At 46.1% G+C, this 27374-nt stretch overlaps 1 protein-coding gene across 3 annotated transcripts in view; it reads left to right on the top strand.

Annotated features, from left to right (window-relative positions):
- VPS13B (vacuolar protein sorting 13 homolog B) overlaps positions 1–27374 on the top strand; it is a 1202086-nt gene that overhangs the window by 1075733 nt on the left and 98979 nt on the right. For all 3 annotated transcript variants that reach the window (XM_068237718.1, XM_068237719.1, XM_068237717.1), the window contains exons 44-48: positions 2352–2507; positions 5209–5472; positions 20012–20095; positions 20239–20414; positions 21742–21912. In XM_068237718.1, the coding sequence (XP_068093819.1) occupies positions 2352–2507; positions 5209–5472; positions 20012–20095; positions 20239–20414; positions 21742–21912 (851 nt within the window). The remainder of the gene's footprint in view (positions 1–2351; positions 2508–5208; positions 5473–20011; positions 20096–20238; positions 20415–21741; positions 21913–27374) is intronic.

Consider the following 27374-nt stretch of genomic DNA (forward strand, 5'->3'; position numbering starts at 1 on the left):
AATGCCCCTTTAAAGAGGAACTGTAGTGAAAAGAACATAATGAATAAAATTGCTTATTTTTTTTTACAATATTTATAGTTTATTTAATCATTGTTTGCCTATTGTAAAATCTTTCCTCTCCCTGATTTACATTCTGAAATCTATCACCGGTGACAAAACTATAGTTCTGCCAGGTGATCTGTGCAGAATGATCGTTACTGAGAGTTCTTTGCACAGAGGGAGATATTGCTTGCTTGGCAGTTTGAAAAAGCTGATATTTCCCACAATACAATGAGTTTCACAGACAGCAAACTGTCAGGACCATGGTCATGACATCACTCGGTGCGAGGGGTTTCACCACAATATAAGCCAATCTGACCCACCTGATGATCTTTGGTAGAAAAGGTAAACATTTTTGGTGGGAAAGGGGTTATCAGCTACTGATTTGGAATGAAGTTCAATCGTGGGTTAAAGAGACTATGTAACACAATGTTCAGCCTTATTTCTTCTATCCTATAAGTTCCTATAGCTGTTCTAATGTGGTCTGGATTACTGCAGCCTTTTCTAGTTGCACTGTCTCTGTAATATATCTAATCTTCTTTTCTTTGTCAAGCTTTGTCGAACCAGAGAGGAATGCACTGCCTCTGCTGTGATAGGGAGATGTTATGCATGCCACCTCCACGCCCCCTGCAGGCTCTTTGTGTGTGCTTTGTTTATCCCTCACAGACAGGTCTCTGCTCTCAATTTAAGCTTGTCTGAGAGCGGAGGGAACTGCCCATGCTGAGAAACTGTGAGAATCCCTGACTGGGGTGCAAAAAATTCACTATGTAATAAAAAATTTGTATACACTTCCTGGTTGGCAGCCATGTTTTTTGTTTGTAAACACTGCCTAAAACTGGTGATCAACCACTTTACCCCCACGCGTACGTATTTCTCCGTCCCTTTTTCCATCCTTTCACCACCAGGGATGGAGAAATGCGTACTTTCCGCGCTCCCACCGCTGCCCGCGCTCCCGCTCGCTCTAGCGCGCACTCCCGCTAGTAAACACGCTGCCGGCTGCTCGCCCGGAGATCAATGAACGGGAAAATCCATTCCCGTTCGTTGATCTAAGCCCCGCAATGATCCGCTGCTTTTCCGATAAGCAGCGCGATCATTGTGTAAAAAAATAAAGTTCCCAGCCTCTTTTTGCAGGTCGCATAAACAAAATGTTACTGTGGCCATCTTGTGGCCAAATAGTAAAACTACCACTGCCACACTCCCCAATTTTTTTATTTTTTTTTTGTAATTTAAAAAAAAAAATTACAATTAAAAAAAAATACATAAATAGTTACCTTAGGGACTGAACTTTTTAAATATTTATGTCAAGAGGGTATAACACTGTTACTTGATAAACTATGGGCTTGTAATTAGGGATCGACGCAAAACTGAAAAAAATGCACCTTTATTTCCGATTAAAATATTGGCGCCAAACATTGTGATAGGGACATAATTTAAACGGTTTTATAACCGGGACAAAAGGGCAAATAAATTCCATGGGTTTTAATTACAGTAGCATGCATTATTTAAAAACTATAAAGGCCAAAAACTGAAAAATAATACATTTTTTCCCAAATTTTTTCCTATTTTCCCATTAAAACACATTTAGAATAAAATAATTCTTGGCATAATGTCCCACCTAAAGAAAGCCTAATTGGTGGCAAAAAAAACAAGATATAGTTCATTTCATTGTGATAAGTAATGATAAAGTTATAGACGAATGGAAGGAGCGCTGAAAGATGAAAATTGCTCTGGTGGTCAAAGGGTAAAACCCCTCAGTGGTGAAGTGGTTAAAAGCCAGAATCATGGCAGGGAGCGGCGGAAACGGCAAAGAGCGATCCAGGAGATCACAGTGACTCCATTGGTATTTTTTTTTATTGTACAAATCAGACATACAGATTCTCTTTAAAGTTCCTCTTTTAACAGTTCTCACTATTAATGCCACTGTGGTGGGAAAACCACTAATGTGCTACATTTTCAGTAAGCCTCACTATCTTCTGATGTGACCGTAGCAAAGGTTTGGTAGATTGCTGATATTCTGCATTGTTTTCCAACTTAAGTAATTTAACTCCACACTTTCCTCCTGGTTCTCCTTCTTGTGACATAACAGTAAAAAAAGAAAACATACCTCTGCATAGTTTTTGTTATGCGAAGTAAGTAAAAAAAAAAAAAAGTAGACTTATGGATTGTGTTTCTCCAAAGAGGTTAAAATATTATTCTCCCTCAGGAAGGGAAAAGGTCTAAATCTTTGCATAAGAATGATAATGAAGGCGTAATGACAGAAAGCAGTGTATTTATGAGCCTAGCTGCTTAATGGATGTTTTATCTCTCTGCAGCTGCTCCACATCTGTATTGAGGGCTGGGGAAACTGGCGCTGGTCGGAGCCCTTCAACGTGGACAACGCTGGGACGTTTATCCGAACAATTCACTACAAGGGCAGGACAGCAACTCTTATCATAAAAGTGCAGCAGCTGAACGGGGTGCAGAAACAAGTATGTCATCAGTGGAGTTTCTGTCTGTGCTACATAAGTAGATCAGTGGAGAACAATGTACAGAGGACATTTCCCATGAAGAATATCCAAGGAGAATGCCTTTAAGAAATTACCTATTTAGATGCATAAAACTCTCGGGACGTGGTCTGCGTCCTTCTTTTTCCCCCCATTTTCCTCCAAGAGTTTGCAAAAGTGTCTAGACCGGCCTATCCGTAATCGCCGGCAGTCAGAAGCCCTCTGACCCTCTCGGCAGTCTGGGAGTAAGGACCCGGCGTCATAGGGCCTCTGACCAGTGCCGGCGCAGTGGCAATTGCGAAGTTATGCTTCCGAGTCAAGACTACCGACCCAGGGGAGGGTCGCTGCCCAGTCTTGACACTTTTGCAAGCTCTCGGATGAAAACGGGGGAAAAAGGAGGACATAGACTGCACCCCTCGAGGTTTATGCATCTACAGTAAATAGGTAATTACTTACTTAATTACAGTCACCTGTCCTGCTAAACTCCTTGGATGCAGTAGAGTCTGAGGCTAAGTTCACAGTGGGACGTTAAAGTCGCACGTTAAAAACAAATTTAACGCCGAGTAACGCACTGCAATAATAAATCAATGCGCCCTTTACAGGGCACACGTTGCATTGTTGTATATAACGCAACACATTAAGAGAAAGTGCTGCATGCAGTGCGTGATACAGGACATTAGCTGCATTAGTCTGTTTGAACATGCTCAGTACTGATTTGGAAGCATACTTTTCATTGCCTGTATGCTCTGCTGTATGCAATGGTAACGCTGAGATGCAACTTTTTTGGCCCGTTGTGTTGAAGGTTTGCGTTGCGACTTTAACATTGCATCAAACCGCAACGTCCCACTGTGAATCTAGCATGAATCACGCACCTGAAGCAAGCATGTCACGAATATGGTCAGGCGTTAATCGCAGCACCTATTCATGCTTGTTCTGGGTCTGTGGCTGAAAGTATTATAACACTCTGGATTGAAGTCTGACGAAGGCTGCACAGCCAAAAGTTTACTCTTATTCTTTTAAAGAAAACCTGAACTGAAAATTAAAAGTCAAAATAAGCATACACAAGTCATACTTACCTTCCATGTAGTCTACTCCTTGGTGTCTTTCTCCTGGCCCGCGTCCTGTTTGTTCACTGTGATCAAGGGGATTTTCCGTCCTCCATTTTGAAAATAGCCATTACCCATAACAGCTTTCTGGTCAGCACACAGTTAAACTTTAACATCGCCCACTTGAGCCATAGGGAAACATGAACATTACCTGGTACATCAGTTTTCCTCTCAGCTATAACTGACAGCAACTTATATTTTACTGACAGCAACTGATATATTTCAGATCTGACAAAATATTGTTAGAACTGGGAGAGATAATTGTCAGAAGAAAATGGTGAGCTTCTGAGAGGAACTGATGGCAAGGTAACTATGTAATGTTCATTTGAAGTTACCTCATGTGTTTATTTTAAATATTTTTACTCAGTACAGGTTCTCTTTAAGTTAGCCAATAAATTGTATAATTCTGATTCACAACTTTTTGCTAACAACAGATCAGTATGACAGACAGGAAATTGGTTTAAAGATTAAAGATAGACTGAAGCCTCAAATAATCCCGTTGTTACTTAACAGTCTTCTTAAGCATTAATTCCCTACCTGAAACGCAGAATCCCTGCGGCTGAATTCTCAATTAATACCCCCAAAATTCCTGGGGGAAGATTTGGGGCTCCTTCCATGTAGAGGCAGAGCTTTGGGCAGTAGCTCCGCCTCTACTCACGTCAATCTGCATGGATCTCCGCCTCCGCCAGCCCCTCTCAGTCTTCTTTCACTAAGAGGGGCGGGGAGAATCAGCGATCAGCGCAGATTGATTGGTCTAGAGGCAGAGCTACAGCCCAAAGATCTGCCTCCCCCAGGCAGCAAAGTCCACGACTTAGAAAGTCAAGTCAAGTTTTTGCCCTGGGATTTTGGGGGTCTTAATTGAGAGTTTAGCCTCGGGAATGTAGTGTTTCAGGTAGGGCATTAATACCAATGAAGACTGTTAAGTAAAAACTGGGTTTTTTTAGGTTTCAGAGTCTCTTTAAAAGGATGAAAGGCAGCTTTTCACATACCTCCCACTACAGTGTCCTTTCAATGAATTGAATGCATCTACAGTTAAAATGGGTGATAAGAAGGATTAGCCTGCTATTCATGCTAATCCCTACCATAGTCATATGTCTATGTATGTATCATTTATTGTATGTATCGTAGTCTAGGGCCAAATTAGAGGAAGCCAATTAACTTATCTGTTTGTTTTTGGGATGTGGGAGGATACCGGAGTCCCCGGAGGAAACCCACACAGACATGGGGAGAACATACAAACTCTGTGCAGAAAGTGCCCTGGCTGGGGTTAGAAGTGAACCGGGAACGCAGCGAGTGCTGATCACTACGCCGCTGTGCTGCCCCACTGCCTGTGGGCAGTGGCCAGAAAAGAGCCTTTTTGGCCCTAAAAAGCATACAGAGGTTGGAACAGGTACTGATTTTTCCCTCCACACTGTGGCAGCAACTGTGGGAGTGGTTGTTGGCCAAGTACATCATTAATTTCAGTGAAGTACTTGGTTAATGGGTTCCTCTTCTTCACCATATATAGTGGCCAATAAATACTGTATATACTTTATTTCTGATTCCTAGCTGATTTATTCATGCATTTGTTATTACCACAGGTAACAATCTGTGGAAGGCAGAATATCTGCAGTTACCTCCCGGACAGCATTGAGGTGAAGGTGGTCCAGCATTGTGTGGGGCAAGATGGCCAGATTGTGGTACGAGAACATGTTGACTGCTTGGCGGAGAAACAGAAGCTGCCATCTTTTGTACTGGAAAACAGCGAGCTTACAGAGCTGTGTGTAAGGGCCCAAGGAGAAGAGGAATGGTCCCAAGATGTCAGCCTGGTTTCTGATGTTACTGAGCACAGTTTTGTCATTCAGGTAAATGGAAGCCATGCATCTGTCAGATGCACTTTATCAGCACTATAAGTGTAATTGTAGCCATAGTAGACCATGTGACTGCTCTGGGGTCCCATGAATCAGAGACAGCCATGCAGGGCCGGCACTTCAATAGAGGCAAATGGGGCCAGTGCCCCAGAGCATTTAGGGGCCCCCAAGGTGTCTCCTCCCCTCTCCCCTTCTTCTATGGTGACCCATGTGTATGAGGATAATTTGCACTACCTGTTGCCAGGGTTAATACACAGCCAAAGTCCGGAGCATAGAGTATGGAGCTGCCTCCTGTGTCCTGCCTGGATTAGATGAGACTCCGCTGAGTGCAGCATAGAGTGTGGTGCTGCCTCCTGTGTCCTGCCTGGATTAGGTGAGACTCCGCTGAGTGTAGCATAGATTGTGGTGCTGCCTGTGTCCTGCCTGGATTAGGTGAGACTCCGCTGAGTGTAGCATAGAGTGTGGTGCTGCCTGTGTCCTGCCTGGATTAGGTGAGACTCCGCTGAGTGTAGCATAGAGTGTGGTGCTGCCTGTGTCCTACCTGGATTAGGTGAGACTCCGCTGAGTGTAGCATAGATTGTGGTGCTGCCTGTGTCCTGCCTGGATTAGGTGAGACTCCGCTGAGTGTAGCATAGATTGTGGTGCTGCCTGTGTCCTGCCTGGATTAGGTGAGACTCCGCTGTGTGTAGCATAGAGTGTGGTGCTGCCTCCTGTGTCCTGCCTGGATTAGGTGAGACTCCGCTGTGTGTAGCATAGAGTGTGGTGCTGCCTGTGTCCTGCCTGGATTAGGTAAGACTCCGATGTGTGTAGCATAGAGGGCGGTGCTGCCTGTGTCCTGCCTGGATTAGATGAGACTCCGCTGAGTGCAGCATAGAGTGTGGTGCTGCCTCCTGTGTCCTGCCTGGATTAGGTGAGACTCCGCTGAGTGTAGCATAGAGTGTGGTGCTGCCTGTGTCCTGCCTGGATTAGGTGAGACTCCGCTGTGTGTAGCATAGAGTGTGGTGCTGCCTGTGTCCTGCCTGGATTAGGTAAGACTCCGCTGTGTGTAGCATAGAGTGTGGTGCTGCCTGTGTCCTGCCTGGATTAGGTAAGACTCCACTGTGTGTAGCATAGAGTGTGGTGCTGCCTGTGTCCTGCCTGGATTAGGTAAGACTCTGCTGTGTGTAGCATAGAGTGTGGTGCTGCCTGTGTCCTGCCTGGATTAGGTGAGACTCCGCTGTGTGTAGCATAGAGTGTGGTGCTGCCTGTGTCCTGCCTGGATTAGGTGAGACTCCGCTGTGTGTGGCATAGAGTGTGGTGCTGCCTGTGTCCTGCCTGGATTAAGTGAGATTCCGTTGTGTGTAGCATAGAGTGTGGTGCTGCCTGTGTCCTGCCTGGATTAGATGAGACTCCGCTGTGTGTAGCATAGAGTGTGGTGCTGCCTGTGTCCTGCCGGGATTAGGTAAGACTCTGCTGTGTGTAGCATAGAGTGTGGTGCTGCCTGTGTCCTGCCTGGATTAGATGAGACTCCGCTGTGTGTAGCATAGAGTGTGGTGCTGCCTGTGTCCTGCCTGGATTAGGTGAGACTCCGCTGTGTGTGGCATAGAGTGTGGTGCTGCATGTGTCCTGCCTGGATTAGGTAAGACTCTGCTGTGTGTAGCATAGAGTGTGGTGCTGCATGTGTCCTGCCTGGATTAGGTAAGACTCTGCTGTGTGTAGCATAGAGTGTGGTGCTGCCTCCTGTGTCCTGCCTGGATTAGGTGAGACTCCACTGTGTGTAGCATAGAGTGTGGTGCTGCCTGTGTCCTGCCTGGATTAGGTGAGACTCTGCTGTGTGTAGCATAGAGTGTGGTGCTGCCTGTGTCCTGCCTGGATTAGGTGAGACTCCGCTGTGTGTGGCATAGAGTGTGGTGCTGCATGTGTCCTGCCTGGATTAGGTAAGACTCTGCTGTGTGTAGCATAGAGTGTGGTGCTGCCTGTGTCCTGCCTGGATTAGGTGAGACTCCGCTGTGTGTAGCATAGAGTGTGGTGCTGCCTGTGTCCTGCCTGGATTAGGTGAGACTCCGCTGTGTGTAGCATAGAGTGTGGTGCTGCCTGTGTCCTGCCTGGATTAGGTGAGACTCCGCTGAGTGCAGCATAGAGTGTGGTGCTGCCTCCTGTGTCCTGCCTGGATTAGGTGAGACTCCACTGTGTGTAGCATAGAGTGTGGTGCTGCCTCCTGTGTCCTGCCTGGATTAGGTGAGACTCCGCTGTGTGTAGCATAGAGTGTGGTGCTGCCTCCTGTGTCCTGCCTGGATTAGGTGAGACTCCGCTGTGTGTAGCATAGAGTGTGGTGCTGCCTCCTGTGGCCTGCCTGGATTAGGTGAGACTCCGCTGTGTGTAGCATAGAGTGTGGTGCTGCCTGTGTCCTACCTGGATTAGGTGAGACTCCGCTGTGTGTAGCATAGAGTGTGGTGCTGCCTCCTGTGTCCTGCCTGGATTAGATGAGATTCCGCTGTGTGTAGCATAGAGTGTGGTGCTGCCTGTGTCCTGCCTGGATTAGGTGAGACTCCGCTGTGTGTAGCATAGAGTGTGGTGCTGCCTGTGTCCTGCCTGGATTAGGTAAGACTCCGATGTGTGTAGCATAGAGGGCGGGGCTGCCTGTGTCCTGCCTGGATTAGATGAGACTCCGCTGAGTGCAGCATAGAGTGTGGTGCTGCCTGTGTCCTGCCTGGATTAGGTAAGACTCCGCTGTGCGTAGCATAGAGGGCGGTGCTGCCTGTGTCCTGCCTGGATTAGGTGAGACTCCGCTGTGTGTAGCATAGAGTGTGGTGCTGCCTGTGTCCTGCCTGGATTAGGTAAGACTCCGCTGTGTGTAGCATAGAGTGTGGTGCTGCCTGTGTCCTGCCTGGATTAGGTAAAACTCTGCTGTGTGTAGCATAGAGTGTGGTGCTGCCTGTGTCCTGCCTGGATTAGGTGAGATTCCGTTGTGTGTAGCATAGAGTGTGGTGCAGCCTGTGTCCTGCCTGGATTAGATGAGACTCCGCTGTGTGTAGCATGTAGTGTGGTGCTGCCTGTGTCCTGCCTGGATTAGGTGAGACTCCGCTGTGTGTGGCATAGAGTGTGGTGCTGCATGTGTCCTGCCTGGATTAGGTAAGACTCTGCTGTGTGTAGCATAGAGTGTGGTGCTGCCTGTGTCCTGCCTGGATTAGGTGAGACTCCGCTGTGTGTAGCATAGAGTGTGGTGCTGCCTGTGTCCTGCCTGGATTAGGTGAGACTCCGCTGAGTGCAGCATAGAGTGTGGTGCTGCCTGTGTCCTGCCTGGATTAGGTAAGACTCCGCTGTGTGTAGCATAGAGGGCGGTGCTGCCTGTGTCCTGCCTGGATTAGGTGAGACTCCGCTGTGTGTAGCATAGAGTGTGGTGCTGCCTGTGTCTTCCTGGATTAGGTAAGACTCCGCTGTGTGTAGCATAGAGGGCGGTGCTGCCTGTGTCCTGCCTGGATTAGGTGAGACTCCGCTGTGTGTAACATAGAGTGTGGTGCTGCCTCCTGTGTCCTGCCTGGATTAGGTAAGACTCCGCTGTGTGTAGCATAGAGTGTGGTGCTGCCTGTGTCCTGCCTGGATTAGGTGAGACTCCGCTGTGTGTAGCATAGAGTGTGGTGCTGCCTCCTGTGTCCTGCCTGGATTAGATGAGATTCCGCTGTGTGTAGCATAGAGTGTGGTGCTGCCTGTGTCCTGCCTGGATTAGGTGAGACTCCGCTGTGTGTAGCATAGAGTGTGGTGCTGCCTGTGTCCTGCCTGGATTAGGTAAGACTCCGTTGTGTGTAGCATAGAGGGCGGTGCTGCCTGTGTCCTGCCTGGATTAGATGAGACTCCGCTGAGTGCAGCATAGAGTGTGGTGCTGCCTGTGTCCTGCCTGGATTAGGTAAGACTCCGCTGTGTGTAGCATAGAGGGCGGTGCTGCCTGTGTCCTGCCTGGATTAGGTGAGACTCCGCTGTGTGTAGCATAGAGTGTGGTGCTGCCTGTGTCCTGCCTGGATTAGGTAAGACTCCGCTGTGTGTAGCATAGAGTGTGGTGCTGCCTGTGTCCTGCCTGGATTAGGTAAAACTCTGCTGTGTGTAGCATAGAGTGTGGTGCTGCCTGTGTCCTGCCTGGATTAGGTGAGATTCCGTTGTGTGTAGCATAGAGTGTGGTGCAGCCTGTGTCCTGCCTGGATTAGATGAGACTCCGCTGTGTGTAGCATGTAGTGTGGTGCTGCCTGTGTCCTGCCTGGATTAGGTGAGACTCCGCTGTGTGTGGTATAGAGTGTGGTGCTGCATGTGTCCTGCCTGGATTAGGTAAGACTCTGCTGTGTGTAGCATAGAGTGTGGTGCTGCCTGTGTCCTGCCTGGATTAGGTGAGACTCCGCTGTGTGTAGCATAGAGTGTGGTGCTGCCTGTGTCCTGCCTGGATTAGATGAGACTCCTCTGAGTGTAGCATAGAGTGTGGTGCTGCCTCCTGTGTCCTGCCTGGATTAGGTGAGACTCGCTGTGTGTAGCATAGAGTGTGGTGCTGCCTGTGTCCTGCCTGGATTAGGTGAGACTCCGCTGTGTGTAGCATAGAGTGTGGTGCTGCCTGTGTCCTTCCTGGATTAGGTGAGACTCCGCTGTGTGTAGCATAGAGTGTGGTGCTGCCTGTGTCCTGCCTGGATTAGGTGAGACTCCGCTGAGTGCAGCATAGAGTGTGGTGCTGCCTCCTGTGTCCTGCCTGGATTAGGTTAGACTCCGCTGTGTGTAGCATAGAGTGTGGTGCTGCCTCCTGTGTCCTGCCTGGATTAGGTGAGACTCCGCTGTGTGTAGCATAGAGTGTGGTGCTGCCTCCTGTGGCCTGCCTGGATTAGGTGAGACTCCGCTGTGTGTAGCATAGAGTGTGGTGCTGCCTGTGTCCTGCCTGGATTAGGTGAGACTCCGCTGTGTGTAGCATAGATTGTGGTGCTGCCTGTGTCTGCCTGGATTAGGTGAGACTCCGCTGTGTGTAGCATAGAGTGTGGTGCTGCCTGTGTCCTGCCTGGATTAGGTAAGACTCTGCTGTGTGTAGCATAGAGTGTGGTGCTGCCTCCTGTGTCCTGCCTGGATTAGGTGAGACTCCACTGTGTGTAGCATAGAGTGTGGTGCTGCCTGTGTCCTGCCTGGATTAGGTGAGACTCTGCTGTGTGTAGCATAGAGTGTGGTGCTGCCTGTGTCCTGCCTGGATTAGGTGAGACTCCGCTGAGTGTAGCATAGATTGTGGTGCTGCCTGTGTCCTGCCTGGATTAGGTGAGACTCCGCTGTGTGTAGCATAGAGTGTGGTGCTGCCTGTGTCCTGCCTGGATTAGGTGAGACTCCGCTGTGTGTAGCATAGAGTGTGGTGCTGCCTGTGTCCTGCCTGGATTAGGTGAGACTCCACTGAGTGTAGCATAGATTGTGGTGCTGCCTGTGTCCTGCCTGGATTAGGTGAGACTCCGCTGTGTGTAGCATAGAGTGTGGTGCTGCCTGTGTCCTGCCTGGATTAGGTAAGACTCCGATGTGAGGAGGAAAATAATGGGGATCCCAACAATGCTTTTGAGGGGACATAAGATGGACACCAGATGATATTGTATGACCGGTGAGGTAGGATGGGGCCTGTCAGCCAGCTTTGAGTCCTTCGTGTGGTGGATTTGCTTTGGGGGGGGTTGGGGGGTCTGTAAGTAGGGCTCCTAAGTTTCTTTTGCCCCGGGACCCCATAGTAGCTAGAACCTGTAGCCATGTGCGCTCAGTCATCATCCTGATTCATGCAGGCAGAAGATACATTCAGCAAAAAATGTGAATTAGACCATGAAATATTCTAAGTATTTACGCTCTGCATTGTACTATAGTTGTTACTATTTTAGACAGGCCAAAATCTCATTAGAAGTTTTTTTTATTTGAAATGCAGGTAATACAGTCAGAAGTCTCATAGGGGCTTCATCACACATAGTTGTGTTTCTAATGGGTACAACAGTGATTAAGTGGCTATCTCTGTTGTCTAGTAACTCTCTATGGTCCAGGTCTGTGATAACAGTTCCCTGGGTTTCTAAATGATCAATGCCGCAACCGCCACATTTATCGCCCATGTGAACCAAGACAAAGGGTTGGTTCACACTACCAGGGTTTTTTAAAGAGAACCCGAGGTGGGTCTGTAAAATCATATTAGGACACAGAGGCATGTTCTGTTTACAATGACCTGCCTCTGTGTCCTTCCAGTGTGCCTCCAGAAACCCCCCTTCCCCCCCCCCTCCCCGGACTCTGCTGTCCCCATTAAAAAAAAGCGCCAGGCTAGTGACATGCAGATTGTCGCTAGTGTGTTATGCATCTCTGCCTGTCTTCCACCCGCCGCTCCCCCTCCTCCTGCATAGCGCGACTCCCCGCCTGTGTCCTTTCTCTCCCCTCCTCCGTAAGCTTCCTCCAATCGGCTTACAGAGGTGGGAAGGGACACAGGTGGAGAGCCACGCTATGCAGGAGGCGGGGGAGCAACGGTGAATGACAGGCAGAGGTAAATAGCAGGCTAGCGACAAGCTGCATCTCGCTAGCGTGGCCCTTTTTTTTAAAAATCACATCACTCAAGTGAGAACACACATAGCATCACATTAGCTAGTGCTTTTATATAAATCACTTTGGGCTTAGTAAAGAAGATGCCGTGTGAAGCAGCCCTTAGTTCTGTCAGGTGATCTCTGTGCACCGTTTTTTTTTTATAAGAGTTCTGAAGCCAATACAAAATATACGTGGTCTCTCAGAATACTGGGGGGGGGGGGGGGTGAATTATGCATAGCTATTCAGCCTACGCTAAGCATCACTGCGAGGGGCGGGGCTACATTCAATATACAGCAGTATCTAGCTATAGGAAGTGTTTCTTGATGCTAAAACCAAGAACATTCAAAGTTGGTATCCTTTATAATTGAATGTATGCTACAATTTGTCACCACAGTGACTCCTTAATAGCAGACATTTAAATCAGTTCAGGTCTGCTAGATGAATTATGATGTCCCCATCTTGAGACACTTGAAGATTTCTGGAGACTATTTAGTAAATCAAGCTCCGTTTTAATTCATGTTTGTGTATCTGTTTGCTTTCTAATAAATACAGAATAAAAAACAGACACGCAAGTAAAAAAATAAATAACAATTCTGTTGAATTTATGCAACTCTATAACTTCCCAAGTCTGGTTTATAAAACTCTTTATAAGATCGTGATTTTTTTTTTTTTTCAAGAATTTGAACCTAATCCTAGGATTTGAGGCTAAAGTACCTAATTTCAAACGACTGTGTTTAAAATATAAACAAGATGTTTTGAAAATTCCAAAAAAGCCCTGACATCAGAACTGTGCTGGGAAATATTCAGTTATGCTCCTCGGGGTGAAGATCTTTCACCATCCACCATTATGACAGAACGATTCTTAGAAATGAAATTGCGCCCCAGCTTTAATTATGAATTTATTGTTAAAGACCAAGTAATAAAATACCAGATCTGGCCTCTGAGAATTTGCTAATTGGCCAAAATAGCCACTTATTTGTGCTGTACAATTTTAAATCTGTCCTGTCTTTGCTCTCCATCCGATAATATGCCCCAGAGAAGAGTGCACTTCTGTAATAATCAGGTCCTCATTTTACAACTGCTTATTGCGGAACAGGAATTCAAATTGTCATCTTGGCTATTTATTTTTGCAGAGGTTTGCCTAAACATCCACTGCGTGTGGGCACAGCCATGCATGTATTATTTATACACTGGGAGGCTTTTGTTGACTTTTATAGTTTAAAAAAACTAAATGTTATCCAAAATGTCACGAGGCTGGCTAACCTGCAGCCTTGCCATTATCATTCCTAAATGATTTCAAAATACATTTATTTTTGTAATCTCTACTTCTACGACATAATATATTACAAATATTCATTTTTCTTTACCTCTGTTATGATGCAGTCATTAAAGCTTTTACAATTGCTTTTTTGTGTTAATGTAAAGGGGAAATTCTTCTAACACAATATTAGCTTCAAATTGGAGGGTGTGAATGGGGATTAAGTATGGTTAAAAACAGTGATAATTAGGAATAGTCCCTATATTATCCATTACACACTATTCCCTTTCTCATGTAGTCAGTCATCATCTCCCCCACACCCCATACCTCCGTATTCCCAATAAGGCTATTGCCACATTACTGCAGAACTACCTTTATCACCATGCGCACCTCAACTTCAAAAAGAAAGAACTCTATCCTCTCACATCTCAAAAATATGTAATTAAGTTCATTGGTTCCCTCCAAAATTGGCCTTAGTCTACGATCACGACAAAAGACTATGACCAGAGCCGGCCTTTGGGGGTGGTAAGTGGGGCAATCGCCCCAGGCCCCGCGCCCTGAGAGGCCCCGCACCCTCTGCAGCTGTGGGGAGAGCGGGCATAGTAGTTAAAACTCACGTGTCTTCCTCCGATCCTCACAGCTACCATCTATTTTCTCTCCCAGCATCTGTATATTGGTAACAGCGCCCCCTATGATGACGTGGCCGCATGTCACCACAGAGGGCGCAGTTACCAATGCACAGATGCTGGGAGAGGAAATAGATGGTAGCTGTGAGGATCGGAGGAAGACACGTGAGTTTTAACTACTATGCCCCGCTCTCCCCACCGCTGCAGCCACCTTCATATCTAACCTGTACTGCGGGGCACCTACCTATCTAATCTATACTGCAGGCACCTATCTAATCTATACTGCAGGCACATTCTTATCTAATCTATACTGCAGGCTGGCACCTATCTAATCTATACTGCAGGCTGGCACCTATCTATCTAATTTATACTGCAGGCACCTATCTAATCTGTACTGCAGGGCACCTACCTATCTAATCTATACTGCAGGATCCTATCTACTCTATACTGCAGGTACCTATCTAATCTATACTGCAGGCACCTATCTAATATATACTGCAGGCACCTACCTATCTAATCTATACTGCAGGCACCTATCTAATCTATACTGCAGGCACCTATCTAATCTATACTGCAGGGTACCTACTTACCTATCTAATCTGTACTGCAGGGCACCTACCTGTCTAATCTATACTGCAGGGCACCTACCTACCTACCTATCTAATCTATACTGCAGGCACCTATCTAATCTATACTGCAGGCACCTACCTATCTAATCTATTCTGCAGGCACCTATCTAATCTATTCTGCAGGCACCTATCTAATCTATACTGCAGGCACCTATCTAATCTATACTGCAGGCTGGCACCTATCTATCTAATTTATACTGCAGGCACCTATCTAATCTGTACTGCAGGGCACCTACCTATCTAATCTATACTGCAGGATCCTATCTACTCTATACTGCAGGTACCTATCTAATCTATACTGCAGGCACCTATCTAATATATACTGCAGGCACCTACCTATCTAATCTATACTGCAGGCACCTATCTAATCTATACTGCAGGCACCTATCTAATCTATACTGCAGGGTACCTACCTACCTATCTAATCTGTACTGCAGGGCACCTACCTGTCTAATCTATACTGCAGGGCACCTACCTACCTACCTATCTAATCTATACTGCAGGCACCTATCTAATCTATACTGCAGGCACCTACCTATCTAATCTATTCTGCAGGCACCTATCTAATCTATTCTGCAGGCACCTATCTAATCTATACTGCAGGCACCTATCTAATCTATACTGCAGGCTGGCACCTATCTATCTAATTTATACTGCAGGCACCTATCTAATCTGTACTGCAGGGCACCTACCTATCTAATCTATACTGCAGGCACCTATCTAATCTATACTGCAGGCACCTATCTAATCTATACTGCAGGCCGGCACCTATCTATCTAATTTATACTGCAGGCACCTATCTAATCTGTACTGCAGGGCACCTACCTATCTAATCTATACTGCAGGCACCTATCTAATCTATACTGCAGGCTGGCACCTACCTATCTAATGTATACTGCAGGCACCTATCTAATCTATACTGCAGGGTACCTACCTACCTATCTAATCTGTACTGCAGGGCACCTACCTGTCTAATCTATACTGCAGGGCACCTACCTACCTATCTAATCCATACTACAGGGCACCTACCTATCTAATCTATACTGCGGGGCGCCTACCTATCTAACCTATACTGGAGGCACTTACTTATCTAACCTATTCAGTGTGTGTGTGTGTGTGTGTGTGTGTGTGTGTGTGTGTGTGTGTGTGTGTGTGTGTGTGTGTGTGTGTGTCCACAGCATATGTCTTCTAGGCCCCGCATATGACACTCGCCCCAGGCCCCGCGTACTCTAAGGCCACCCCTGACTATGACTGTTGTAGGGGTTCTATTGTGAGCACCTCTGAGGAACAGTTAGTGACTGACTGTACGCTCTGTGGAGGATGTCAGCAATCGTGTGACTCCACTTTGAAAATTGATCTTACCCTTTGAAAGATTAAAATATGACTACAACAGGCTTTCAAAATGTTGCCTGTAAAAATGAGCATTGTTTATCATGGATTCACCAATTCATCATTGCTTAAAGTCCACTAGTGTCTGTAAAAGGTCCTTAAAGCTAATGCACATGCACAGTATGGAGCCGTCCATCTTCAGAAGCACTCGGGCTCCCGAAGACTTCCAAAGCCTCTTGCGGTGGCAGAGAGCAGTATTCAACTGATCAGTCAGATACTGCTAACGGGTTGACATCACTGGAATGAGGGGACCGTGAGAGGAGCGGGAAGGCTCTATAGGACCCAGAGCTTTAACATTCACTTTAAAGAGAAACTTCAGACCAGTGGCCCTCACCTCTGTTGTTATGAAAACCTTTGAGAAAGTGATCCTATCCCTTCTCAAGAACTCCACACTGCACTGTTTGGATCCGTTTCAATTTGCGTACAGAACAAACAGGTCCACTGATGATGCTATCAACATATGCCTGGAGTACATCACCGGTCACCTGGACAGCCCGGACTCCTATGCCAGGATGCTCCTTCTGGACTTTAGTTCGGCTTTCAACACCATCTGCCCACGTATACTGCACGACATCCTAGTGGATCTCGGTACCCACCCTGCCCTTCGCTGCTGGATCACGGACTTCCTTACAGACAGGTCCCAAGTTGTTAAGCTGGGAGACATCTCGTCCAGACCAAGAATTACCAACACTGGTGCCCCTCAGGGATGTGTCCTGTCACCTTTTCTGTTCTCGCTCTATACTAACCAATGTACCTCCAAGGTCAACTCTGTCAAGGTCATCAAATTTGCCGACGATACCACCATTGTTGGCCTCATTAGTAAGAGCGACGAACAGGCTTACCGAGTTGAGGTGGATAGAATCTGCCACTGGTGCAGGGGGAACAAGCTGGTGCTCAACACCACCAAAACGGTGGAGATGGTCATAGACTTCAGAAGGCGGAGCACCACCCCCCGCCCGATTCTTATTGATGGGGCGGAAGTTGAAATTGTCCCCAGTGCCCGACTCCTGGGCACTACCATATCTGATGACCTGAGCTGGAAAGTGAACACCTCCGCAACCCAAAAGAAGGCCCAGCAGAGACTCTTCTTCCTGCGTCAACTAAAGAAGTTCGGCATGGCCCAAGAACTTCTTAAATCCTTCTACTCCGCCACCATAGAGTCTGTCCTGTGCTCCTCTATACTCGTATGGTATGCTGGCGCCTCCACCAGCGACAGATACAAAATTCAGAGGGTCATCAGATCAGCGGAGAGAATAATTGGAAAACCCCTCCCCCCTCTGGAGCTCATCCACAACTCTAGGATGTGCTCTAGGGCAACAAAAATTGCTAATGACCCATCTCACCCGGGTCATCGCTTCCTCCAACTGCTCCCATCGGGACGGAGGCTACGTGCCATCCCTACCAAGACGTCAAGGCACAGAGACACCTTCTTCCCCACAGCGGTGAGACTCTTGAACTCCCTATAAATGCCCTGCGCTCCCCTGACACTTGCAGGAAGCACCTACTTAGCTGCCCACTACCCATAGTACATGAGTGTTTTCTTTTTCTGCGTTCAGACTGTGTTATCTTGTTTTTGCTGCTTGATATGCTACTGTCTCAAGGTTTTTCTTACTCTGTCACGTCTCTGATGTAACTTATTGCCTGCGCACTGTGTTACGTTTGTCTCGTTGTAACTTCTTATTTATTTTGTGAGCTGCCCTGTGATGCTAAAACCAATTCCGGGCATGACCCAGTCATGCTTGGCGAAATAAACTGATTCTGATTCTGATTTTGGAATTTTAAGAACGTGGCTTGGGAGTCTTCACCTTGTTCACAATGATAAGGAAGCGGAATATACTGATACCTGTAGACCTTGGTGGTCTGATGCTTCACTAGTGAGTATAAAACAGAACATTTAGGTATCCTAACATCAGCTACTGGAGGCCTGCAGCTACCTCATGGCTTTTTTTAATCATAATCAAAAAACAGGTTATTCTGGGACTTGAGAAAGTCCAGCTTTAGGCCTACAGCTTACCCAGACAGCAGAATACAGGTCATTAGAGGACCTGCAGAGAATCATCTTTTGGTGTGCAGCCGGCTCATAGCTGGTTTAGTCTGATTGGGAGGCAAGGTTCTGGATGGGTGCGCAGTAAACTCGCGAGGCTCTGACCCGCAGTAGTGATATATCTTGATCACATTACAAGACAGGCTACTGGGGAGCAGTGTGCAGCTTGTGTGTGAGAAAATGTTTAAGCAATGCGCTCATTTACACACCCTATGTTCCTGGCTTGTTTAGAAATTGGCAAGCACCATATTCTTTGATTATGTGATGTAGATATTTTACATCTGTTCGCTTTACTCTTGATATGTTAGACATGGATTTCCTGCCCTTACATAAAGAAGACCAAAAAAAGTATCCTTGACACAATAAATTCCTCCATTATTCCAATGCTCAGCAGACGTTCTGTGCATTGCATCTGGCAGAGCGTTGGTAGTGTTTGTGGAGGGCGTACATTGTTTGTCTCTGTCTGAATTTGTTGATTGTCATGTGTGACACTTATGATTCTGGTACATGACAGTTAAGATTCACCTTTGAAATTCCATGAAGTAACAGTGTTGCCTCGGTTTTCAGTTATATAGTGACAGGCATAACAGATCATGTGGGCGCCCCCTAGTGGTAGCCAATATTCTTTGGAAACCAGATAGACAAGCCAGACAATTTCTAGGTGAGGTAACTGATCTAAGAGCCGGATCATCCACAAGGCAAACCTAGACAGTTGCCTAGGGCCTGGAGAGAGTCTAGGGGCCTGGTGGATGCTACACCCCCCCCTCACACACACACCGAATCCTACTAAAAAAAAGTCGGGTCACGATCAGTGGTGGGCAAAAACTGCTAGGGCCATTTCATTGTGCATCTGAATGGGAAGTGGGGACAGGGTTTGCCTGCAAATAAACTGCTAGGGCTATGAAAATGGAGTGCATCATTCATCAAGTATGTGTGTTTAAAGGGAGACTACAGCGAAAAATTATAAAATTTAAAATATGTGCAAACATATACAAATAAGAAGTACACTTTTTCCAGAGTAAAATGAGCCATACATTACTTTTCTCCTATGTTGCTGTCACTTACAGTAGGCAGCAGAAATCTGACAGAATTGTCAGATTTTGACCTAGACCATCTCTTCATAGGGGATTCTCAGCAAGGCTTTTATTCTTTATAAAGATATTCCCTAAAAAGGATTTAAACAACGATGCTGGCCAGCTTCCCTGCTCGCTACACAGTTTTTTGGCAGTTGGACAGAACAATGGTCATTCCCTAAGTGCTTTTGAAAATAATATATCCTTGAGAATCCCCTATGAAGAGATGGACTAGTCTAACACCTGTCACTTCTGTAAGATTTCTACAATCTACTGTAAGTGACAGCAACATAGGAGAAAAGTAATTTATGGCTCATTTTACTCTGGAAAAAGTGCACTTCTTATTTGTCTATGTTTGCACATATTTGAAATGTTATAATTTTTCGCTGTAGTGCCCCTTTAAACATAGTTTATTATGTTAGGTTTGTAGGCCCTGTGGGGCATACATTTAAAATTGTAAAATGGGCGTAGTCAAAATTTGGCACAGGGTGAAGCTGAAAAACAGCTCCCCCTCCGCCTGCTGAAAGTCCGGGTGGTGCTAATGCTATTCCCCCTCCAAGCTGTCGCAACTTGGGGGATGGTGCATAATTCGGGCACCAGTTATTGCTGGCAGCTAAATTACCTCTTTGTTTTCTAATTTGAGCTCCTGCAGTCGCCGGCGCCCAAATTAGTCACTGAACACCGCTATAGCCGTAATTCTCATTATGGCCTATGGTGGCACCCGAATCATTGGCACAGTATATTCACTATACTGAGCCTCCGCACTAAAGCCAGCAGGGCTGTGTTGTAAAACATTGTGCATAATGTAGCAGGTTTACTTAAACCCATCCTCCTCATGGCAATGCACTCTAAAAGTTTATTATTTTAAGTGACATTCCTTCATTGCTGTACGCAACTATAAAAAATGTTCCAAGTTGACTTAAAAGCAGGAAGAAGCAGAAGAAGCCCAAGATAAGCTTCCTTATTAATCTCCCTCTTATTGCTCACAGGTGCCATCATCAAACAGAGCCATTATTTACGTTTGGTGCACAATACTAATCTTGGATCCCAACTCTCAAGCCCAGCAAAGAATGGTGAGTAATAAATAGCACAATGCTGTGACCTCCTCTGTGCTCTGGATAAGATGAAGGTCACCACGACCTTGGAAGCCACAATTTATAACATCAGACAGCTGTAGAACGCAGAGAGTAATGTCATTCTGTTCTTTGCCTTTAAGATTGTGTTCAGCCCTCTTTTTATCATGAGGAGTCATCTTCCTGATCAGATTCTTATACATTTGGAGAAGAGAAGCCTTGGCCTAAATGAAACACAAGCGGTTCCTGGAAAGGGACTTGAAAAGCCATTGCAGAACATCGAGCCAGACATCACTCATCATCTGACATTCCAAGCAAGGTAAACATATCTTAGGCCATCACTGTCTACATCCCCCAGTGACTGCTTTATATTCCACTAAGACATACAGCTTACTCATAACTTATCAGAGCTCTTATCTTACTGAGGCCGTCATAAAACTTAGTTCCCCCAAGGCCGGATTTATACTTTTTCCGCCCCTAGGCCAAGTATATTGGGTCTCCCCTTCCAAGTGCAGCAACACCCATCCCATGTGCAGCCCACACTTCCATGTGCACCATCCCTGTACTGCAGACTAATTACAAATAACACACCTGTCCTGTCTCTGCTCTGTCTTCATGGAGCAACCAGCAGGACAGGCGAGTTATTGCAGTGCAGCTACACATTAACCAAGGGCCCCAGGGCACAATTGGGGGAAGATCACGTAGGGAGGGTGTGGCAGCCAGCTTGGGCGCCCCTGGGAACGGCAAGGGGCCCCCAAGTTACCTTTGCCACAGGGCCCATGTGCTGCTTAACCTGGTCTGGGGCAGAAAGTGGTCATAATCACTCAACTGTGCCCAGGGAACTACAAGCCCTAAATTACGGCTCTGAGTACATGTGCCACCAACTGAGCATTGGTCAATTCACAGTGATTGGAAGAAAAATAAAACTTAGGCAATGCACCGTTAGCTGTGTTAAAGTTCACTTATAGCTGAATTATTGCAAATTTCCTTCTGTTTTAAGAAGGCAAATTTCACCAAGCATTGCTTATTAGTAGAAGGGTTTTTCGGTCTCTTTAATTCCCCTATACATTCCTAGTGGTTTTGGGTCACCCTGAGCTGCTTGCTTACTCTGTTGTACTGGTCCAAGCCCTATCCCATACAGCCATATCAAACCCTGCCATGTACTGATGAGGGCCAAAAGCCCAAAACAGGCTGTCTACATGTGGGGTTGGTGTGGCTGTGTAATATTTAAAGTAATAGACTTGCTATACACCAGCAGTTCTGGATGCTTGTCTAGCTTACAGGGGCAAAAATTGATAATTTGCATATTCAGTAGTGGTGCATTGTGGGTAACCACAAATGTTCACTTCTAGCTGAATTATTGCAAATTTCCTCCTGTTTTAAGAAGGCAAATTTCACCAAGCATTGCTTATTAGTAGGAGGGCTTTTCGGTCTCTTTAATCCCCCCCCCCCCCCCATACATTCCTAGTGGTTTGGGTCACCCCAAGCTGCTTGGTTACTCTGCTTTAAAGTTAAACTGAGAGTGTGCAAGACCGTAATTATGTTTACTGCAGGAACGTGGGCTGGATTATATGTGAAGTTAAGACATTACTTAGGAAATGGTTTTCCCCATCAGACATCAGTAAGACGTTCTCTTCTACCTCCAGGGAGGAAGATGACCCTTCAGAATGTGCTGTTCCCATCTCGACAGCTCTGATTAAACAAATTGCCATGAAAGCACAAGGCGAATACTCTGCAAGTCAAGTTATTTCCGACTTTTATGGAGGAGAAAGCGGTAATCAGCCTGTGTGGCCGTATAATAAGAAGGATACAGACAGGTAGGTGTCTGCCTTGATGAATGTGTGTGCAGCGAGAAGGTCACATGGAAATTAATGGGAGACGTGATGTACATGGCCATATCTGTATAAAATTAAACTGACACATTGTTGTTCCTCGATCTGCCACGTGTTGTATTTTTCTGCAGAAATCTCTGAGAACATAAAAATGATCACATTTTCTGTTTTGGAAGGAGAGACTGAACACTTCATCCATTGTCACACAATGGCCAGCAGAGTTAAAAACTGACATCAGCCATTGGGATTTGGTGATGTCATTGGGATGTTAGCCGCTAATAGTCACCACTAGAGTTCATTGGAAGTTTAGTCCTTCGTCCAGCAGGCAGTTCTGCAGGGCTGTGTCACTAAAGGTGCCCATTACCGGTACAATGTTTCCTTCAGATTTGATCTTTCGATGCAATTTTTATGATCAAATTTTATAGAACACTGTATAGAATTGTATAGAAAACCATATGTGTGGTACAAATCGATGTGAAACGATTCTTTTGTTAATTGGAAAAGGAAAAAATATCAATCCGAAAGTTGGATTTTATAATCGAATTGGAATGTAAAAACTTCATAAATCGATCCATTAATGGAAACAATTAATAATTGTTCTCCTATTAGTTGAGATCATTCAAATCACATCAAAAGATAGAGTTAATGGGCACCTTAACGAGATTCTGTACTTTAAAAAAAAAAGCTCTCTGGGGAATACTTACCTCGGGAGGGGGAAGCCTCAGGGTCCCAATGAGGCTTCCCCCTCCCCTGTAGCCTCAGGAAATCCAGTGCTGGCTCCCCGAATCCTTCCCCAACAAGCTTGACAAGGCTTTGATATATTTACCTCCCTGGAATGCAGGCGCACTAGCTGCTCTTTGTTTAGGTAAGGCGGAAGGTAAGGCGGAAATAGCCTAGTCTGATCGTATCCACTCTACTGCGCGATGTACATTAAGGTTACAGACAATATTTAGGGGTGACATACAGCAATATGACAATACAGGAATACATGCAAACCAGATCACGCAGCACAGTATGAGTACAAGGTAATGCTTAGTCACTGGATGGAGCATGGAGATTAGACAAGTTAGGGTCACTCAGATGCATAGCATGGGTTCACAGTAATGGCGGTGCATGATCAGGTTGGACACAAAAGGAGGAGGACCCTGCCCAAAGGCTTACAATCTAGAGGGAAAGGTAGGGGACCAGAGTTCAGCTGTGGGTTTAGAGCAATTGTGAGAGGTGGTAGGCCAGAGTGAAAAGTTGAGTTTTGAGGGCCTTCTTGAAGTTGTTGATGGAGGTGGCTGCCCTAATGGGTGGAGGTAGGGAGTTCCATAGTGTTGGTGCAGCTTTCGAGAAGTCCTGGAGGCATGCATGGGACTGAGTGATGCGGGGGTGGTCAGGCGAAGTTCATTGGAGGAGCGGAGTGAGTGGCTAGGTGTGTACCTCTGAGTAATATCGGAAATGTAGGATGGACAGGTTTTGTGGACAGATTTGTAGGTCAGACACAGTATCTTGAATCTGATTCTGGACTGGATTGGAAGCCAGTGGAGGGGTTCAAGGAGGGGAGCTGCCGTGGTGGAGCGATGGGAGGAGTGGATAATTCTGGCTGCCACATTCATGATGGACTGCAGTGGGCAGTGGCGTAGCTAAGGAGCTGTGGGCCCCCGATGCAAGTTTTACAATGGGGCCCCCCAGGCACTCTATACATAACAATTGATACGGCGCACCAAAATCTGACAATGGCAACTACAGTGTCAGAGGTGCAAGAAGGGGATGGGGAAGAGCTTGTTAATGTTTACCACTACTCAATGTATATATAGAAGTGATTATTATGAGCACAGGACCAATAGAGAGCTAATACTGTAGTTGAGGGAGGGCCCTTCGGGGCCCTTCTGGCCCAAGGGCCCCGATGCGGTCGCTACCGCTGCACCCCCTATTGCTACGCCCCTGGCAGTGGGGCTATTCGGGTCATAGGGAGACCAGACAGAAGGGCATTGCAGTAGTCAAGGCGGGAAATTATGAGGGCATGGATGAGGAGTTTGGTGGTGGCAGAGGTCAGGAAAGGGCAAATCTTACAGATGTTACGAAGGTGGAAGTTGCAGGACTTAGTGAGGTTTTGGATGTGGGGAGTGAAGGAGAGTGCGGAGTCCAGGGTGAGACCCAGACAGCGGGCTTGAGAGGTAAGGCGAATGGTAGTGTGGTTAACAGTGACATGCACATCTGGGTGCTTCAGGGATGGCCGGGGTGGGAAGATCATAAATTTCGTTTTGTCTAGATTTCGTTTCAGGAACCTAGCGGACATCCACGAGGAGATTGCTGATAGACAGGAGGAGACCTTGTCCATGGTAGTGGTGGACATGTCAGGGGTGTGGAGGTAGATCTGGGTGTATAGGGAGAACAGTAGAGGGCCAAGGACCGAGCCTTGGGGGACTCCCACCGAGAGGTGGTTGGGGGTGGATGAGGACTATTTCCACCTTACCCGAATGAAGACCGGCTAGTGCACCTGCACAGGATCGCTTGTAGATAAATATTTACATCGCCGCTCTTCAGGGGTCCCGACAATTGAACGGAGGGGTGGAGGAGGACCTGGGAAGCCTCGTTGGGATCCAGATGCTTCCCCCTCCTGAAGTAAGCATCCCCCAGGGGGATTTCTTTTTGATTACATGTTTTCTTCAAGGCTGATTAGTTATTCTGGAGCAAAGAGAACTGTTGAAGGTGCCTAAAGTGACTTGTTACCGGTACCCTTTGCAGCTACTCTACTTCCAGTTTTCTTTCTGCTTGTCTTAAAAATCCACCTTAGAATTTGCAGAATTACAGGTCTGGAAAAATGTGTGTGCTTATGTTGTGCGGTGACGGATTCAGATGAAATGAGGTGGGAGGCAGGTCAGAGAAGCTGGCAGTTACATTGCATCCTTCAAGTTTGCTTCAGGACTCTTTCACACTGGGGCAGTGCTGTAATTTTACAGCACCCCACTTCAATGAAAGTCTTTAGGAACTTTCATACTGACATGGTACAGAAAAGGACTAGAACCTTCCCTGATTGCCTCCATACAGTCTACCTGCAGTCCCAGGATTATATACCAGCCAGGGTTATATACCAATTGGAGCTCTAGTTTTCTCCCTCAACCCTAGAAAATTCTGCTAAGACAGCTGTCTCCCTCCAGAATTGGCCCTGGAACATTGTGTGAGCCCCTCTGAGAGCCAGTTAGTGATGTGACCTGCATGATGTACTCTGCAAAGCTCTGACCATAAGACGCACCTAGGCTTAGAGGACAGAAACCAGGGGGAAAAATATATACTAAACCTGGTGCATCCATGGTGAAGGGGCATCTTGTGGATTATGCCACTTTTGTACCTAATGCCCTCTTGTACCTCTTGTGTCTCTGTGTGTCCTCATCTATCCTCCTGTGTCCCCCATGTGTCTGCCTCTGTACTCCTTGTGTCCCCCTGTGCCCTCCATTTGTCCCCCCTGTGTCCTCCTTTGAATGGGCACAGTACAGGGAGTCCCTGACATTGCCGCGGGTTGGAGGTTTGTATTGGCAGCGTTCACAAGTCAGAAACCCCCTGCATTTGGACTATAAGACGCAGTGACTTTTTTTCCTCACTTTTGGGGGAGAAAAAGTGAGTCTTATAGTCCAAAAAATACAGTACATGACGAACAATTTTTGGTAAGGTTAAACTGTAACTATGGTATACATACCCCCCAACTTTTTCAGATCAGAAAGAGGGACACTTAAGCCACACCCCTAATCCCGCCCCTGACACACCCCTAGCCGCGCATATAATACAGATTTCATAAGAAAAATGTTGTTTTATAATTCAAACCACACCAGTCTTCTCTATCCGGTTTCATTTTCCTTCATATTAATATTTAAAAATAAGAAATATATCAATTTATAGGATGGGTATAAAGGAGCCAATTAAATACATTTTTTTCAGTAGAAAAATACATATATTTGCACAAATCTGTACATCAGTGCTGAAAGAAGAACAAATGAGGAAGAAAGAGGGACAGGGGGATTGGGTTCCCAAAGAGGGACTGTCTCTCCAAAAGAGGGACAGTTGTGAGCTATGACTATGATGGTATATACCAGTGCTGTCCAACTGGCGGGCCGCATCCGGCCCACCAGGCCTCCTGCTGCGGCCCCCCGAGTCCCCAGAGCTGAGAGGACTTTTTTTTTCTTTTAAACCCCTTTCCCCCATGCTGCGGGTGCTGGACTGTAAATATTTACAGCCCCTCCTCGTTCTCCCCCGTGCTGCTGCCGCCTCTAACACACCACAGATCGGCGGCGGGCAGAAATGAGGTCTGCCTGCCCTCCACCATGTGGTCTGGAAAAAAAACGGCCCTCCATGCCCGCGAAGTTGGACAGCACTGGTATATACTATTTCACTGCAGAGACAGTATACAGAGCATTTCCCTTAGTTTTGGATATTAACCCACCATACTACATACCAATCATGCGCTACTGGCTTCCTCTAGCTTTTGAGAGATTGTAAAGCTCAGGACATGCTGGGAATTTTAGTTCTTCAGTAGCTCATGCCTTCTAAATGGTTTATTAATTTTGATTTAAATTCATAGAAATAGGTGTTAAATAAGGTTTACATCACAGGGCTCTCCCCCACATATGGACTACTTTTGTAATTAAATAATAGAATGTCTCATTAGTTTAACATCTATGATTTGACTAACTAATCTTAGCAATGTATGAGATCAGTAAACAGCTCAAGCAGCAGCGCCACCTTCCTGTTGTTTGAGTGCAGTGCAATGGTCAATTTTGTGTATGTAGATATACAGTATATGCTCAAAACAGGGAACAGTGTAAGAAGAAATAACATTTTTAACTAAGAATATGTCTCTTGAGACATGACTTTGTTTGTACATATAAACATTTTTAAACTAGTTTGTAAGGCTTTCAGCACTTGGTTGGTGTTTAACCATATGTATATATTGCACTGCTGTATATTTAATAATTTTGCACTCCTGCTTATGCTTGTTCTGTTAACTATACTTCCTATCCATATTCTGAGCTACTGTATGTGCCAAACCCAATTCCGGGCACAACCCAGTCATGCTTGTCGATTAAAAATATTTCTGATTCTGATATTTATTCCTACTTGTGACATTTTTTGTTTTCTTAAAGGGAACCTGAAGTGAGAAGGATATGGAGGCTGCCATATTTATTTCCTTTTAAACAATACCAGTTGCCTGGCAGTCCTGTCAATCCTCTGCATCTAATACTTTTAGCCACAGACCCGAAACAAGCATAAGCAGATCAGGTGTTTCTGACAGGATTAGCTGCATGCTTGTTTCTGGTGTGATTCAGACATTACTGCAGCCAAATAGATCATTAGGCAACTGGTATTGTTTAAAAGAAAATAAATATGGCAGCCTCCATATACCTCTCACTTGATGTGTCCTTTAAGGTGCCCATACACTTCTTGATTTTCCTGTTTAATTCCTGGCA

This window comes from Hyperolius riggenbachi, chromosome 5, assembly GCF_040937935.1.
Source record: "Hyperolius riggenbachi isolate aHypRig1 chromosome 5, aHypRig1.pri, whole genome shotgun sequence".
Classification (NCBI taxonomy): domain Eukaryota; kingdom Metazoa; phylum Chordata; class Amphibia; order Anura; family Hyperoliidae; genus Hyperolius; species Hyperolius riggenbachi.